This window comes from Cinclus cinclus, chromosome 4, assembly GCF_963662255.1.
Source record: "Cinclus cinclus chromosome 4, bCinCin1.1, whole genome shotgun sequence".
Lineage (NCBI taxonomy): Eukaryota > Metazoa > Chordata > Aves > Passeriformes > Cinclidae > Cinclus > Cinclus cinclus.
This window is the reverse complement of record NC_085049.1, coordinates 22,552,861-22,566,820: the sequence shown is the minus strand read 5'-3', so window position 1 is coordinate 22,566,820 and position 13,960 is coordinate 22,552,861. Positions and strand designations below refer to the sequence as shown.

Here is a 13,960-nt window from a genome sequence, read left to right as displayed (position 1 = left end):
TAACAGTTGCCAAGAATTTTATGTTTAAGTTGCAAACAATACCTTGTGAAATTTTAATCCTAACCTGTAAAATTTTTAAATCGACATCTTAAAACTGTTTCTGGAAGCACTTCTCTTCATAATGGATTCCGAAACTTTTTAGAGAACCAAATCTGTATTTTATGCCTGCATTATGCAACCACATTACATTCGGAAAATGGAATTATTCCGAGGGAACAATATTTCATTAAAGAACGATTAATGAACTGAAAAGAAAACTATTGTGCTCTTATACTTCTCGCCCATCAGGCAAATACATAGAACAAATCAGAATGTTTTGTCCAAAGGCTGGGAAGCGCCCCAGCGACTCCCAAGTGTCCGTGAAGATGTTATACTTCAGGAAGAGCCGCTGCTCCAAGCTGGAAGACACAGTAATATTCCTACTCAAGATATAGACTCCATCGTTGTGGAGAGTGCAAGTCAAGTTCAGGCCGGATTTGGATGAGTTCTCATTGAGGTAGAGCCACTCTTTGGTGGCAATGTTGTAGGACTGCACCGTGAGCACATCCTCACTGGGGCTGGATCTCTGGTTTGGTCCAAGGTCAAGGATGCAGCCCCCCACCAGGTAGATGGTCTCCTCCACAGACAGCATCTGCTGCTTGCGGACGTGCACGTCACACAGCTCCAAGTTGGTCCAGGAATCAGAATTGGGACAGTACTGCAGAATGCTCATGTTCCTGCCTGAAACAGAGAGAGGAGACATTCACAAATAAATAATTCTCAGAAGGCACTTGTGGGGGAACATTTTGTTCTCTCCTACAAAGCATCCCAGCCTTTACTGCAGATTGCTCACACACTTGCAGGGCAAGCCAGGGGAGAAATGGTGATCACTGACAACTTCAGCTCTTTACCCTTGACAAGAAACTTTGAACATTCTGTTCCTTGGCACAGGGGAAAAAAATTATGCTGCTCTGGCACATTGCATGGTGTGAATTGTCTGGGCCCACAGACCTTAGCAGAATAATCCCTACATTTTAGCTTATGCTTTTAATTTTGTCTCTGATTGATACATAAGTATTTTTTTACAAAGAGGGAAATGGAGCAATATTCTCCTCTCCAGAATGGTCACAGATGAATCAAACTACCATGAAGACAGTACACGTCATTAATGGCTGTCAAGTGATGATTTATCATCCAAGCTTAACTTTGATACTTCACATTTCATTACATAAATTGAAGTTTTATGGAATAAAATTTCAACAAGTAGCCTGGATGACCTAAGGGTACCTTATAAAGAAAGAAACACATATTGTCAAAATCATCTAAGAACCAGGAACTCTATGCCCTGCCATTAGGCAGAAGCTCAGAAGGAAGCTGATATCATCTCCATAATTCACAACGCAGTGGGTGCATGTGTTTGCAATAGTGTTATTCCACAAATCTGTTACAATGCCACTCTGTTTTATGGTGTGGTGAAGACCCTGGCTGCACCCAAGGCTTCATTAAATTATCACAGAATGCACACAGCTCAGTAAATTCAGTTCCAGTCTCTGGAGATCTGAGCTCACATCCAATCTCAAGTGACTAGCAGGAACAGGTTTGCAGACTCCAGACAGGTCTTTTATTAAATCTGCTCCACGTTACCAGTCTGTCCTGCATGATGACTTCCAGATGAGCTCCCCACAGGGAAGAGCAGACAGGGACATAATGACAAGTTCTGTAAGAGCACAGGTATAAATAGCCAGAAATATAACTGGATTGTCATGAATGAAGTACATCAGTGGCGTGATCAGGGAGGTGCTGTTCCATCCAGCATTTGCACTCTGATTATTTTCAGGGCAGTGCTCTGTGAAACTGCAGCTCAACACATAGATATCCTTTGTCTACAACCAACCTATCATTCTCTGACTCATCAAGGGGAGGAGAAGTCCCAATTAAGTTTCTGTGAGTTATCTATAGCAGTAAACCTCCCCTGGAAAATGTGCTATTTGAGAGGTGGTGTATGACATAGAAGACCATTGCAATGTAGCCCTCACATTCTCAGTTCACAGCCTGGGTCTTTTATATATACTGAAACAACAAAAAAAAAAAACAAAACAAAACCCACAATACAAAACATGAACACTACAGTGCCTGACATGGAATTTCTGTTAGGGTCTAGGTTCACAAGTGAGAGCTGCAAACTCAAGAGAAGGACTTTATTCAGGAAGTGTCATTATAATTTACAGTGGGAAATTCCAGATCCTGACACTTTTTTGGAAAGTGTAGCCTCAGAAGAAAGCTCTACACAAACTTAAAAGATAGCCCACAAAATCTACCAAAACTGAGGTATATACAGAAATACCAAAAATTACTAAAAATAAGCTAACACAGAAAACATTAATTCCTGCATATGTTTTGTGTACCAATATAGCAAACCAGCAAATTAACCTTAGTGTTTCCCAGATCTTTAGGTCTTAAAACTTTCTGACATTGGCATAATTCAGAAGGAAAATCACCAGTGTAACTGTGGCAATTCTGGTTTCTAAGTCTGCTATCTATCTATCCTAAGCCAAGATGTCACAGAAAAAATTATTCTAGACCCTTGTTCAGAAAATTATTTATAATAAGCACATGTGTTTGTAGTCCTGAGTGACCCTGGATTAAAACAGAAACCTAAATGTGTTAGCTGTCCACTGCTTAAAATTTCCTATTGTTTTACTGCCCAATTTCCATTTAAAAAGGCTTTTAGGAAAAGACCTGGGAAATGACAGAGGTTCAGAGGGCAGCAGCAATCCCCTGGAGTGTGGAAGAAGCCAGAGGTTAACTCACAACTCTCCTTCAGCTGAACCCACGGGCAGCAAGTACTGAGTCAGGAGCCTGACACAGGGCAGCAATCCTGACTGACATGTTCAGGAGCTTTAAAGGAATGGGATCTGAATCAGCAATGTGCCGATTTTCCTCTTCGTAACACCAGGAGTAGGCAGCCTGATGAAAGCACAGCACAAGCATCAGAAAAGGGGGTTGCAGAGTGCAGAGGGTGAAGGAAAAAAGTGCTACATAATTGTGTAGCACTCCTAACCAAATCAGAGGTTTTTCAGCTTACCTCTTCTTTCTCTCTCTCTAGATAAAAATGCCAAACTCCTAACCCCTGGTCTCTAGAGACAAGCCTTCCCATTAACCTGTTTCAACCCCTTCTCCTCATTCTCTCTCTTGTCTCACAGTATGTCTCCCTTTGGATCGGACTTCTCAGCACGACAAGTATTTCATGCCAGACATCTCAGAGCCCAGTGCTGGACATGAGAGAGCACAGTGGCCCCAGCAGATCCTGTAGTGGGGATGACCAGAGGACTGGGACTACAGCACAGCACAGCATTGCTCTCCCTAGAGACACGGGTACATCTTCCCCACAGAAGCCAGCAGGCTCTGGGTCAGAATAGTCTGGACAAAATGAGTTTGAGGGTTTTCATTACCAGAAGGAACTTATGGGGGGGCAATGTGTCTTTTATAAACTTTAAAATGATTCAGAGCTCAAACCCACTCAGACACTAGAAGCTTGTTCTAACATCAGTTTAGCTTTGCTTGCAGTACTGTCTGTAAAAGCTGATCTGTCTTCTAATTTCATTCTCTGTTTGGAAAGAAAACCCTTAAAACTGCTGTGGTCAACTGAAGTGGGCAAAGGCCAAATTCAAACTTACAAGATCCTGGTAAATACTGAACACTTGACATGTTTAAAAATTGATTTCTAAAGCTCTGAGAAAATGTTTTCCTCCCAAAAAAATAGCACTATGTACTTAAGGAATGAACAAATGGGAGCTCTTTTTAACTGAACTTGTTTGCCCACTGGATAAAAGAAAAGTAACTGTCAGAAGAGAATGAAACTTCAAATCCTTCCCTCCATACAGTGTCCTCTGAAAAACTGGTACAGAAATTAAATAAGCTAAAAGTGTTGGTTCGTGCTTCAGCTTTTGATTGTTCCATTAAGTTATTAAGGTATAGATTGAATTTGTCTGTGAAACACTGAAATACTGCACTGAAAGGCCATGACACCTATTAATACATGAGAAATACTAAGACAGGCAGATATTATCTATGTTTTTTTCTTTCTGACAGTCTAAACCAGATATTTAAAAAGTAAACAAAGCGCATCTGTTGTGACCTCTCTGTACTGTGTGATCAAAATCCAAGTAGCAGAGCCCCAGGTCCACACAGGCTTTGAAAAAAAAAAAAAAAAAATTCTGATTCTTCCCTGACTATTGTTTTGTTTAGTTTGTTAATTATTTTCTACCAGAAATTTATTTCTATGTGTTTTAATCAGCATTATGCAACCTTCTACACAAATTCAAAAGCCTTCCTGAAAAACAGGAGAAAATTATCAGGGCCTTGGAAACAATCAAGTAAAAACCAACAAGAAGTAACAGCAAACTTGTTACCTCGTGCAGTGTAGCCTCCAATAACATAGATCTTGCCCTTGCATTCACAGGCTGAGAATTCTGCAAGAGGGTTTGGCATGGACGCCACAAAATTCCACCAGTCGTTCTCCGGGTTGTAGCACTCCACATTGGAAAGGGACTGACCACCGATGGCATAGAGCTTTCCACTGACAGCCAGCAGCTTGAAGTTGGATCTGAAAGAACAGGTTGCAGCACTGAAATGAGGTGCATCCATGTACAGAAATACAGAGGAAAATTCTTCCTACCCAGGCTGTGACACACTCGTCACCACTCACAGCTTGCACCACCACTTGAGGTATCTGCAGCATCTGAACTCTTCTGTGCAAGGCCAAAATGGTTTAACTACACTGCAATTATCCAGGACAGTAACCAGTGACAGTTTGAATGTTGATGATGCTGCTGAGACTGAGGAATATTTTATTTTGTGTTTTGGTCTGTGCCAGTTCATCTCTAGATGTGCAGTTAACCAGTGTGCTCAATAGACAGCTCGTTTTTATCAGGCTTTTAGAAATGTGACACTGGTAGAGAAAAATGCATTACGTGGACACACAGTGAAGGATATAATTTCATTTAAAATTGCAGAAATTTTAAACAAGACTTGACGGATGCCTATGAATGCATACTTGTTTTAGGCTGTATTACAGAATCTCTTTAATAACCTTAATAAAAAAGTGGAACACATTGAATCCTGTTCTGCAAAAGAAAGAAGAGAGAATTTTCTGTTCCCTATTCAGCATTAAGTTACTAAATACATCCTCTATCTAAGCAAGATCTATCTGTACTTTATGTTTTCCCCATAGCTGAACAAAAATTATACTGCACCCATGAGCAATGGCCTCCAAATTGGTCATTTATTTCTTAGTCTGTTCCACTATGCTCTCAAAATTCACATGTGGCAAAGGGCAACTTCCTAACTCCTGAAGCATGAGAAGTCTCCTCTCTCACACCCTGCAGGTAATGCAGACAGAAACAAATGGTCCATGGGTATTAAAGGTGAAGGCCTGAAGGAAGAAACTGGAGAATATAGAGACAGAATTCCTGTATGCAGCTCTTCCTTCCAGCAAGGGAAGCTGGATCTAACGAAGGATGAGTTTTCCTCTTTGCAGGAACAGTCTCACTGCCTAGAAAGGTTGTTCCTTCTCTTCTTCTCAGCCAATTGAGATTTTACCATGACTATCCCAATTAACTGGATGTCTGGAAGTCACTGGAGTGCACCAGCTCAGCACAAAGCTAAACAGGGAACTGTGTTACATCTGTAAAATTGAAATGATGCTTCAGACCTGCACTATCCTGCTGGGCAGCAAAGGGAGTTCCACACTGCAGGAATCCAACATTCAAAATTTACTACTAAGTACTTTTGCAGGGTTTTGTCTGTACAAAATGAACCTTGCCTAGTTGCAGACTGCCCTGCAACTTCTTTTTATTAAATGTATTCGGAAAAAGGATCTGTTTCCAGATGGAATCATTTTGTTCTTGTCAGCCTGATACAGCCTTGGAAATGGAAATGCTCCTTTGAAAGGATTAATTGCCTTTTAGTCTTTTTTTTCCCCTGACATTTATGATTAGGTCAGTCTGTTCATATTCCCTCAATAGCAATTATGCTTTTCATTTTAGAGAATCCAGAATAACATGGTAATCAAAAGCAGGTATGAAAAGAGGATAACTACTTGCAAAACATGATTTTCAAAGCAATATACCTGTTGTGAAAGTTAGGACAGAAAAAAATTTCCACAAATTAACATAGGGGCAAAACCACTGGGAAAATTATCTGTTAAAATACAAACAGTACAACTTTCAGCTTTAAATATTCTAAAAGGAGGTTACGGATCTTTTTGTCAGTCATTTAACTACTTCCAAACACTCATTAAAAAGGATGACATTCAGTGGCGGTATCTCAGATTTATGGAATTCACTAACAATAAGGTTCATTTTACTCAAAAGTAGCTGCAAGTATCCCTCAGCACACTTTATATGAAAGTTTGGACAATGGGTCAATATGTTATGAAAAACTTCTGCCATTCACCTTTCCATGCCAGTAACAGCAGGTGTCTTTATGGAGAGTGCAGATTAGGAAATATTTAGTGCATTTTTACTCTCTTTTAATGTGTTGGAGCAGCTGGAAACAAGGAGAGCAAACACTGAGCAGGGAGCCAGCTCTCCACAACCAACAACTGTTCCATGGACTACGGCCTGGAAACAGTAGGGCCGAATCCATCAGATTCAACCACAACGGAACTCCACTCACACCTGTGACTTGTCTGAACCTGAGGGACCAAGATGGACTTTCCAAAAACCAGGCCCAGTGGGTCTCTTCTTGCTGGGACAAGCTGAGGTACAAGCTGCCTTCTGCTGCCCCCATGCACTCAGAACAGGACCCCAGGAACAGCGAGTGGGAGCTGTGGGGTTTTGCCATTGCTCAAAATCTGTTCCTCACTCAACAAAGTGCAAAGAGCTGCTTGTACAAAGGAAGGAAAATATAATGCATGAATGCAAAGGAGCTGTAGGTCAGAGAGGCTTTCTGCACACAGGACAACATTCCACAGCTTTCCAAACCTCCCCCTCCGTGGCTCTGGATTGTGTAGGGTGTATCTGCAGGAGGCTATGGTGGCACTGGCTATGAAGGACCTAGCGCACATGGTTTTTGTTCACTGACAATCTCACTTAGTCTACAACAAAAAAGAGTTAGCCCAGATACTGGGGAGGACTTTCTGATCAGAAGGGTGGCTAAACATGGGAACAAGACACCTGGGAGGAGGATTCCAGTGTAGGCTGGAATCTACACTGCTGGAGGATCTCAAGAGCAAGTTAAATGTGTATTTATTTGAAAGGTAGTCTTGGTTCTGCTGCAGAATATGAGCCTTGGATTAACCAACATTGTTTCCTCCTGCCAAATGATCACTTTAACCTTAAAGTTTCTCAAAAATCAGACAACTTCTTTATTCTAGAGTTAAAGCACTTACAACAGAGACAAGGAACCATGAAAGCACAGTTACGAGCAATTCTGAAATGTTTTACAAATTTTCAATGAGTTCCTCCTTCTCCCTTATTAAATATTTCTTATGTGAATTTGCAAAGTACTCTACCTCAAACATTTAGCTTTAGAAGTGTGTGATACATTTGTGGCAAATAAGATATGGATGGTTCTAACTTAAAAAAAAACCTGGAACCTCCTTTCTTCCAGCACAGAAGAGTTTTGAGTTAAACTCTTGAGTTTGAATTTAAAAAAAAAAAAAAAACAGTAAAAAAGGAGGAAGGAGAAGGTCTCCTGAACAACTAGTATTCCCCAGAAACATCATCTCCTATTACTCCTGTAGGAGCCCTCAGAGTGGCAGCAGTTCAGGCACAGATTGCTCACAAAAATCCCGTTCCATGTGCATAATTCCAGCCTGGAGCTTACACAGGTCTTCCAGGCCTGGAAGATTTACCTGCCATGAGTAGGAAGGTTTTGAAGGAAAACAGAAGTGGAATATACAGCTCTAACTGGCACATGCAGTAGAAATCCCATGAGGATATTATTTTTAAATAGCAAATTTCAACAGACAGTGTTCACTTTTTTTTTTTAAAAAAAAGAAGTTTGGAAAGGCATTCAAGGACATTACTGCAACATACCCTATGTACTTTGTTACTTTCTTGACCCCAAAGACCACAGGTGATCTTGGGCAACACTTGCATGGAACTGCTTCTATTAAAAAGTCCAGGTCATCCTCCCTCTTGAGAATTACAAGTACAGAAACACCTCTGGAATGAAAAGGTCTAGAAAACATGATCTGTTGTGGACTATTTGTGATCAGCACTAGATTCAGCACTCAGATGATGAGAAATTCCGTGTTCAGTCACAAGCTTCCTTTGTGAGCCCGAGAACATTATTTTAGCTCCCTTGGGTATGCATAAATTTGGAATAGCTCCTGGGGGCATCAGAAGGACATTATACACAAGTTGCCTATTGTGAAAAAAATTTGAAACTAAAGTAGTAAGACCTGTACACCTAAAAAGAAAGCCAACAGTGAATATCCAAACCAGAATGGCTGCTAAACATTCAGGTGGCTTTCATCTTCTACTTCGAAGTAAGTTAGGAATGTTTAATCCAAGCATGCAGAGAGAATCCCAGCATCCTGGGATTCTCCGTTATGACAATGGAAATAAGTCATGATAAAAATACCATAGAACTTAAAATGTTTGTTTAGGGCAGAAAACTCTTATAGCAACAGTGGAGCAGCAAAATTATATCCGTAACTCCTCAGCCTTCCCCCGAGGCCAACACATGCAGTCACTCATGCAGGACAAATCCAGATCCACTGCTGTCTGAAGTCAAACCAACTTCAATGGAAACTCCCTGAAGTCTTCCCTGAAGGTATGTTAAATTTTATCCATGGGATGCAATTAAATCAGCTGATATAAATTAATTTACCAGACAGTCACATGGATGTAATTTCTAAGCAGAAGGCTGGGCAACCACCCTGCTTATTTTATTACAGCATAACAAACTAAAAATACAATGCCAAGCAAACTGCAGCTCTAATTGCAGCACAAAAGTGTGGCAGGCTGGCATCAACAATGGACATTGTAGCATGCAAACCCCTCATGTTAAAAATGGCCCTGCTCTTGGCTCCTAGGGCACAGGCCATCCCTCCCTGCCACAAAACACCAAACAGGGAGCTGACATGTTATGTCAGACAGAAAAAGTAACAATCAACTGCAGACCTGAGACTCCATGAAGCTGGTAAAATCAGAAATGTGTTTTGTGAGGGGGTCAGCTGATTTTCCAAGAAAAAAAGCTCTCCCAGTTACTCAAGGAGCAATATCCTCACTGCTACTTTGCAGGTGTAATTCTGGGTACTTTTTGGCCTGCAATAACTACCATGCAATGTAAGGCTAGAGATAATTCCAAAAATATCCATTTGCCTGCTACCTTTCTGCAGTAAATGGTTAATGTGAAATTCTATTCTAAGGAACACCTTGCTGTCATTTGTGATGGATTTGAAGATTAAGTTGGTGTGGCAATGCCATTGAAAACAGCAATAGGAGAAAACACCCATGTGTTTAGTTTGGGTACAATGATAATACATCCTAGCAAAAACAAAAAAGGGCAAGTGTGGAGGGAAAAAAAAGCTGATCTAGGGTTTGAATACACAAACTGTAAAAAGGGCCTTGAAAAGGTATTTTTAAAAAACCCATATTGCAGGGTCAATGCACACAGTAACAGCTCTCTTGCTGTAGACATCACACAAACAGAACCTTGTGACTTGATCAGTGTGGGACTTCTGCGATGAAGTTAGTTTCCATAGGAGACACTGTGTGGGCTGACCCCATCCTCCTTTTCTAGCAAGGCCAAGTGCTGCCAATCCCATTCACACAGGTCCTGCTATCGAATGAAGCCAGCTAAAACATCTCAGTTCCCCAGGGAACTCTATTACATGCAGATTAAACTTTTCCCAGTGCCGTTCCAGGCAGTCAGAAACACTGAGAAAAATGGTTTCTGATCAGAAAATATGATGACTGATTAGAGAGGTGATTACATTTGTAAAATTCTCACAATACAAGAAGTGGTGGGGAAAAAAAGGTGAAATGGGAAAGACTTAATTTTAGGTCTAATCCCTATTCTGAGGGGGTTTAGGTGGCAAAAGCTAAATAGAGCCAGGAACAGAAACTGCAGTTTAACTACCCAGATATAAATTTATGCCAGCGGCTTGGGTCTCTGTGCATGTTCTTTGAATTCACTGGATAGAGAAAAGGATTTCCATTCTACAGTGAATTTTGACCTCCTGACTTTTTGAGAGAGAAAAGATAAAATTTAGAATACTTTTGCTAAAATGGAAACAATGAGCAAGTTCATGTTGGAAAACAAACCAGTTTGTTTCAGTGATATGAAGGCCTTTGTTTTTGTAACTCCAAGGTGTGGTTAAGGTAGAGGAGCCACAGCCTTTGCCAGGGAGAAGGCCTCTCTTCTTGGGCCCTCCTCAGGGCTAGGTAGGTCTCTATTACTCTTTCAAATATAAATTATGTATTTCTGAATGCAAACTAAAACATTGATTTGTAATAAATGGTTCAAAAGGATAAAGGTAAAAAGAGAAAAATTGTCAAAACGATGAATGATTCCCAGATCCAAATATTCCCACCAAGTGAGAAATTTCTCACCATCTTCCTGATGTTTTTCTGGTATTTCACTGAAGTGCAGGCCTACAAAACATTCGGATTTTTATGAAAATACAAACCACTGGACAACTGCAGCAGCTAAATTGTTTCGGCCATCTCCAGTTCTGGTATAGACTGTACATCCCCACTAAGAGTAGGAAAACTTGTCACCTACTTAACTGGAGATAGACCACAAAGGAAGCAGGAAAGGAATTTCCTCATTGGGTTCGCTTGGCCGTTCAGAGCACAGACAGGTCTGTATCGCGTCCCTAAGGCTGAGCCAGTGCCAGTGACCCAACAGGATCTACCCAACAGCAGGCAGGGACACACGTGTCCAGCAGGGAGCAGGGGTTACCTCTTCTGGTTCATCGAGGCCAGCTGGCTCCACTCGTTCAGGCACGGGTTGTAGCAGTGCGCGGCCGAGATCTCCTGGCTGGTGATGCGGTAGCCGCCGACGATGAACAGGTAATTGTCCAGCGTGGCCGAGCCGTAGCCGCGGACGCTCACCAGATCGGCGGGCAGGTTGTTGGCCAGCGGCAGCCACCGCCGCGCCTCCTCGTCGTACCGGAGCATGGCCCAGGGCGCGTCCCCCGCGGGGTGGCAGCCGGCGGGCAGCCCCGGCGGGCAGGCGCCCATGAAGTCCCCGAGCAGCACCAGGGTGGCCGTGCCCCTCATGCGCCGCTCCCGCAGCTGCTGCTGCAGCGCCGGGGGCAGCAGGAGGTGCGGGCGGGCGTCGGGCCTGCGCAGCACCTGGTGGTAGTGGGCGGCCATGAAGTCCAGGCAGGCGTCGTGCAGGTCCTGCAGGCCGTACACCTGCGCCAGGCGGTGCAGCTCGAAGCAGTTGCCCAGCCGCACCTGCGACAGCAGCAGCCGCAGCAGGGGCGTGACCTGCAGGTAGGACGCGGCCTCCACCAGCTCCTCCAGCAGCGGCGGCTCCTCTTCGCCGCCCTCCTCCTGCTCCAGCCTGGCCAGGCAGGACGTGTTGATGAAGTCCAGCACCAGCTCCAGCCCCAGGGCGCTCAGCCCCCCGCGCAGCAGCTGCTCCTCCTGGCCCTGCCCTGCCTCCCGCATTCCCGAGCGGTAGAGCGCTCGGAAATAGTCGCTCTGCTCGATCAGCTTCCTCTTGCACACCGGGTAGCACTTGTCCCCCAGCCGGATCTGCACCACCTCCTCGCCCGCACCGGCTCCATCCCCTGCCTCTCCTTCCCGCTCCTCTTCCTCCTCTTGCCGCCGCCGCCGCCGCTCCGCCAGGGACATCGCTCACCGCGGGCCCGGCCGCGCCTCAGCCCGGCCGGAGCCGCCGCGCCGGCTCCTCCTCCGCCGGCCGGGACGGGACGGGCCGGGCCGGGCCGGGATGGGCGGAGCGGTCCCGGGATGCCGGGAGGCGCTGCCGCCGCTCCGGCCCTGCAAGGAGTGACAAAGGGAAGCAAAAAAAAAAAAAAAAAAAAAAAAAAAAAACAAACCAAAAAAAAAAAAAAACCACACAAAACCGCGCACAGAGAGGAGGGAGAAAAAAAGCCCGAAAAAGGCAATGTTGAGCTCTCCGGCGCTGCCCGGGGGGGCCGTCAGGGCATCCCCCACGCCCAGCCAGGGTGGGAGTCAGGGACACTGTGGAAAGGCCGGTGCTGGGCTCCAGGGGATAGCCCAGAGGCTCAGCGATCCCCCCTGGTGCTCCCCTCTCCCGATTTGGGCCGGGATCGCAGCTGCAGCCGCAGCTCGAACCCCTTGCCATAAATGTACTGCTGCATCCCTGGAGAGGGGCAGCATTCCCTAGCCACAAGCGCAGGGAAAAGGCAGCGTGTGTGTGCCCGGATCCGCGCTCAGGCGGAGCCGAGGAGGAGCGGCACAGCCGGCCTGGTGCCATCGCATCCCCGCGCTGCCGCATTCCCTTCCCGAGCAGAATCCCCCCGGCCAGAGGGGCCAGAGCAGCAGCGGGACTCGGGAATGGCAAGTGCGATACGTGACTCTGCTCTGACCCTCCTGGTTCCCTGCGTGTCCCAGCTGCTGGCTTGCCCTGTGAAGACACAGTATAACCTGCTCTGCTGCTCCATTCTTTATATTTAAACTAAATTTAAATATAGGAACAGGACATCTCATGAGTGGGCTACGTACCAGGGTCCTGAGTTTGTTTGACATGAACAAGGGAAGAGCAAAGTAACAACTGAGCATCTTGGGCAAAGATGAAATGACAGATTTGCTGTTTCCCTTGTTATATTCTTCAAACATTGTGACAATCCTTTATGTTAAAAAACCCTACCACCTCCCGAAACAGATGAGAAGTCTGCCATGCTTGCATGTATTCTTATACTATAAAGAGGTTAAAAATATATTTTTTTATCTTTATAAAAGTATTTCCTTCAAATATTGCAGACCATAGAAAATCTTTCCCTTTAGGAGTAGTATGGCTCATGTCCAGTTTGTGCAGCTTGCTTAGTTTTCAGACAACTCCCCATTTTCACTTCTCAGAAGGGATCTTTCCCTCCCCACTATTAAAACATTTCAGTGGTATTAATCTGTTTTGTCAGTTTTTTTTCCCTCTTATAAGGAAGACCAGGTAGTTTACTTTTTAGCATTTCTTCTATGAAATGATCACAATTCTTTATCCCTGTTTTGTTGATCTTCAGCTTAACTCTATCTCATGGAGATGACACAAATGTCAATCTCAGTTACAGGTGTTCTCTTCTGCTGACTTTTATAAAAGCATTTTTTGAGGTGAGGTAGATTTCTGTGAATGTTTGTTCTCCACCTCACTTCAAAGCATCTTCATAATCTTTCTTTTGAGGGACCCATTTCCTATTCTGAAATCCTTTTATATAGGATCTCAACCAGACCCAGAGGAACCTTCAGCAGCCTTCACTAGCTGGGTCACCATGACCTCTCACCTTCTCTTTCCTACTACTGTATCTCGCTGTTTGCTTGGTTTGTGTTCTTCTTTCAGTCTTCCTCATTATTTAATTAATATTCAAATTCCACTTTCCTGTCTTCTGTTCTTAATGAAGCACCATGAGAGTTTGCTTTTTGAGTTTCTTACACCTAGTTGAAATGTGAACACTCAGCTGTTTTTTTCTCTGCTTCAGGTTCAGCCTTCAAAAGATCATCACACACGAGTGTCTCACCAGCTCAGTAGGAGTCTAACCCTTAATTCCTTCTTGTCCTTTAATTCCCACAGGCAGACATTTCAAGCAATTGTAATCATTACTACTCCCAAGAAAAACAGAGATCTCGTGTTTGGCATGGCCAGCAAGCTGTCCTGTTGGAATAGAGCAGGATTTCCATCTTTAGACATCTGCTTTGGAGTCACTTATGTTTCATGGATTTGTAAGTTAGCTCCTAATTGGTGAATGCTTTTATTCCATGTAGTCAGATATGGTAAATTCAGCCTCAAACTGTTTACACCACAGCCTAGGTGGAAGGAA

The 13,960-nt window shown here is 43.9% G+C and overlaps 1 protein-coding gene across 1 annotated transcript; it reads right to left on the bottom strand.

Moving 5' to 3' along the window:
- Positions 1-268: 268 nt before the first annotated feature.
- On the bottom strand, positions 269-11,938 carry KLHL42 (kelch like family member 42). The gene is made up of 3 exons (XM_062490902.1): positions 10,900-11,938; positions 4,392-4,585; positions 269-720 (listed from the first exon to the last, which is right to left on the bottom strand). Exons 1-3 carry the CDS (start codon positions 11,799-11,801, stop codon positions 269-271), a joined length of 1,548 nt encoding a protein of 515 aa, XP_062346886.1. The 5' UTR covers positions 11,802-11,938.
- Between the last annotated feature and the right edge of the window lie 2,022 nt (positions 11,939-13,960).

What these genes read in the sequence shown, in the direction of transcription:
- KLHL42 (XM_062490902.1), bottom strand. Translation starts at nt 11,801, where the DNA reads ATGTCCCTGGCGGAGCGGCGGCGGCGGCGGCAAGAGGAGGAAGAGGAG. An exon ending in GCCTCGATGAACCAGAAGAG is followed by an intron (nt 4,586 to 10,899) that starts GTAACCCCTGCT and finishes CTGTTCTTTCAG; the next exon opens with ATCCAACTTCAAGCTGCTGG. An exon ending in TGGAGGCTACACTGCACGAG is followed by an intron (nt 721 to 4,391) that starts GTAACAAGTTTG and finishes TCTCTGTTTCAG; the next exon opens with GCAGGAACATGAGCATTCTG.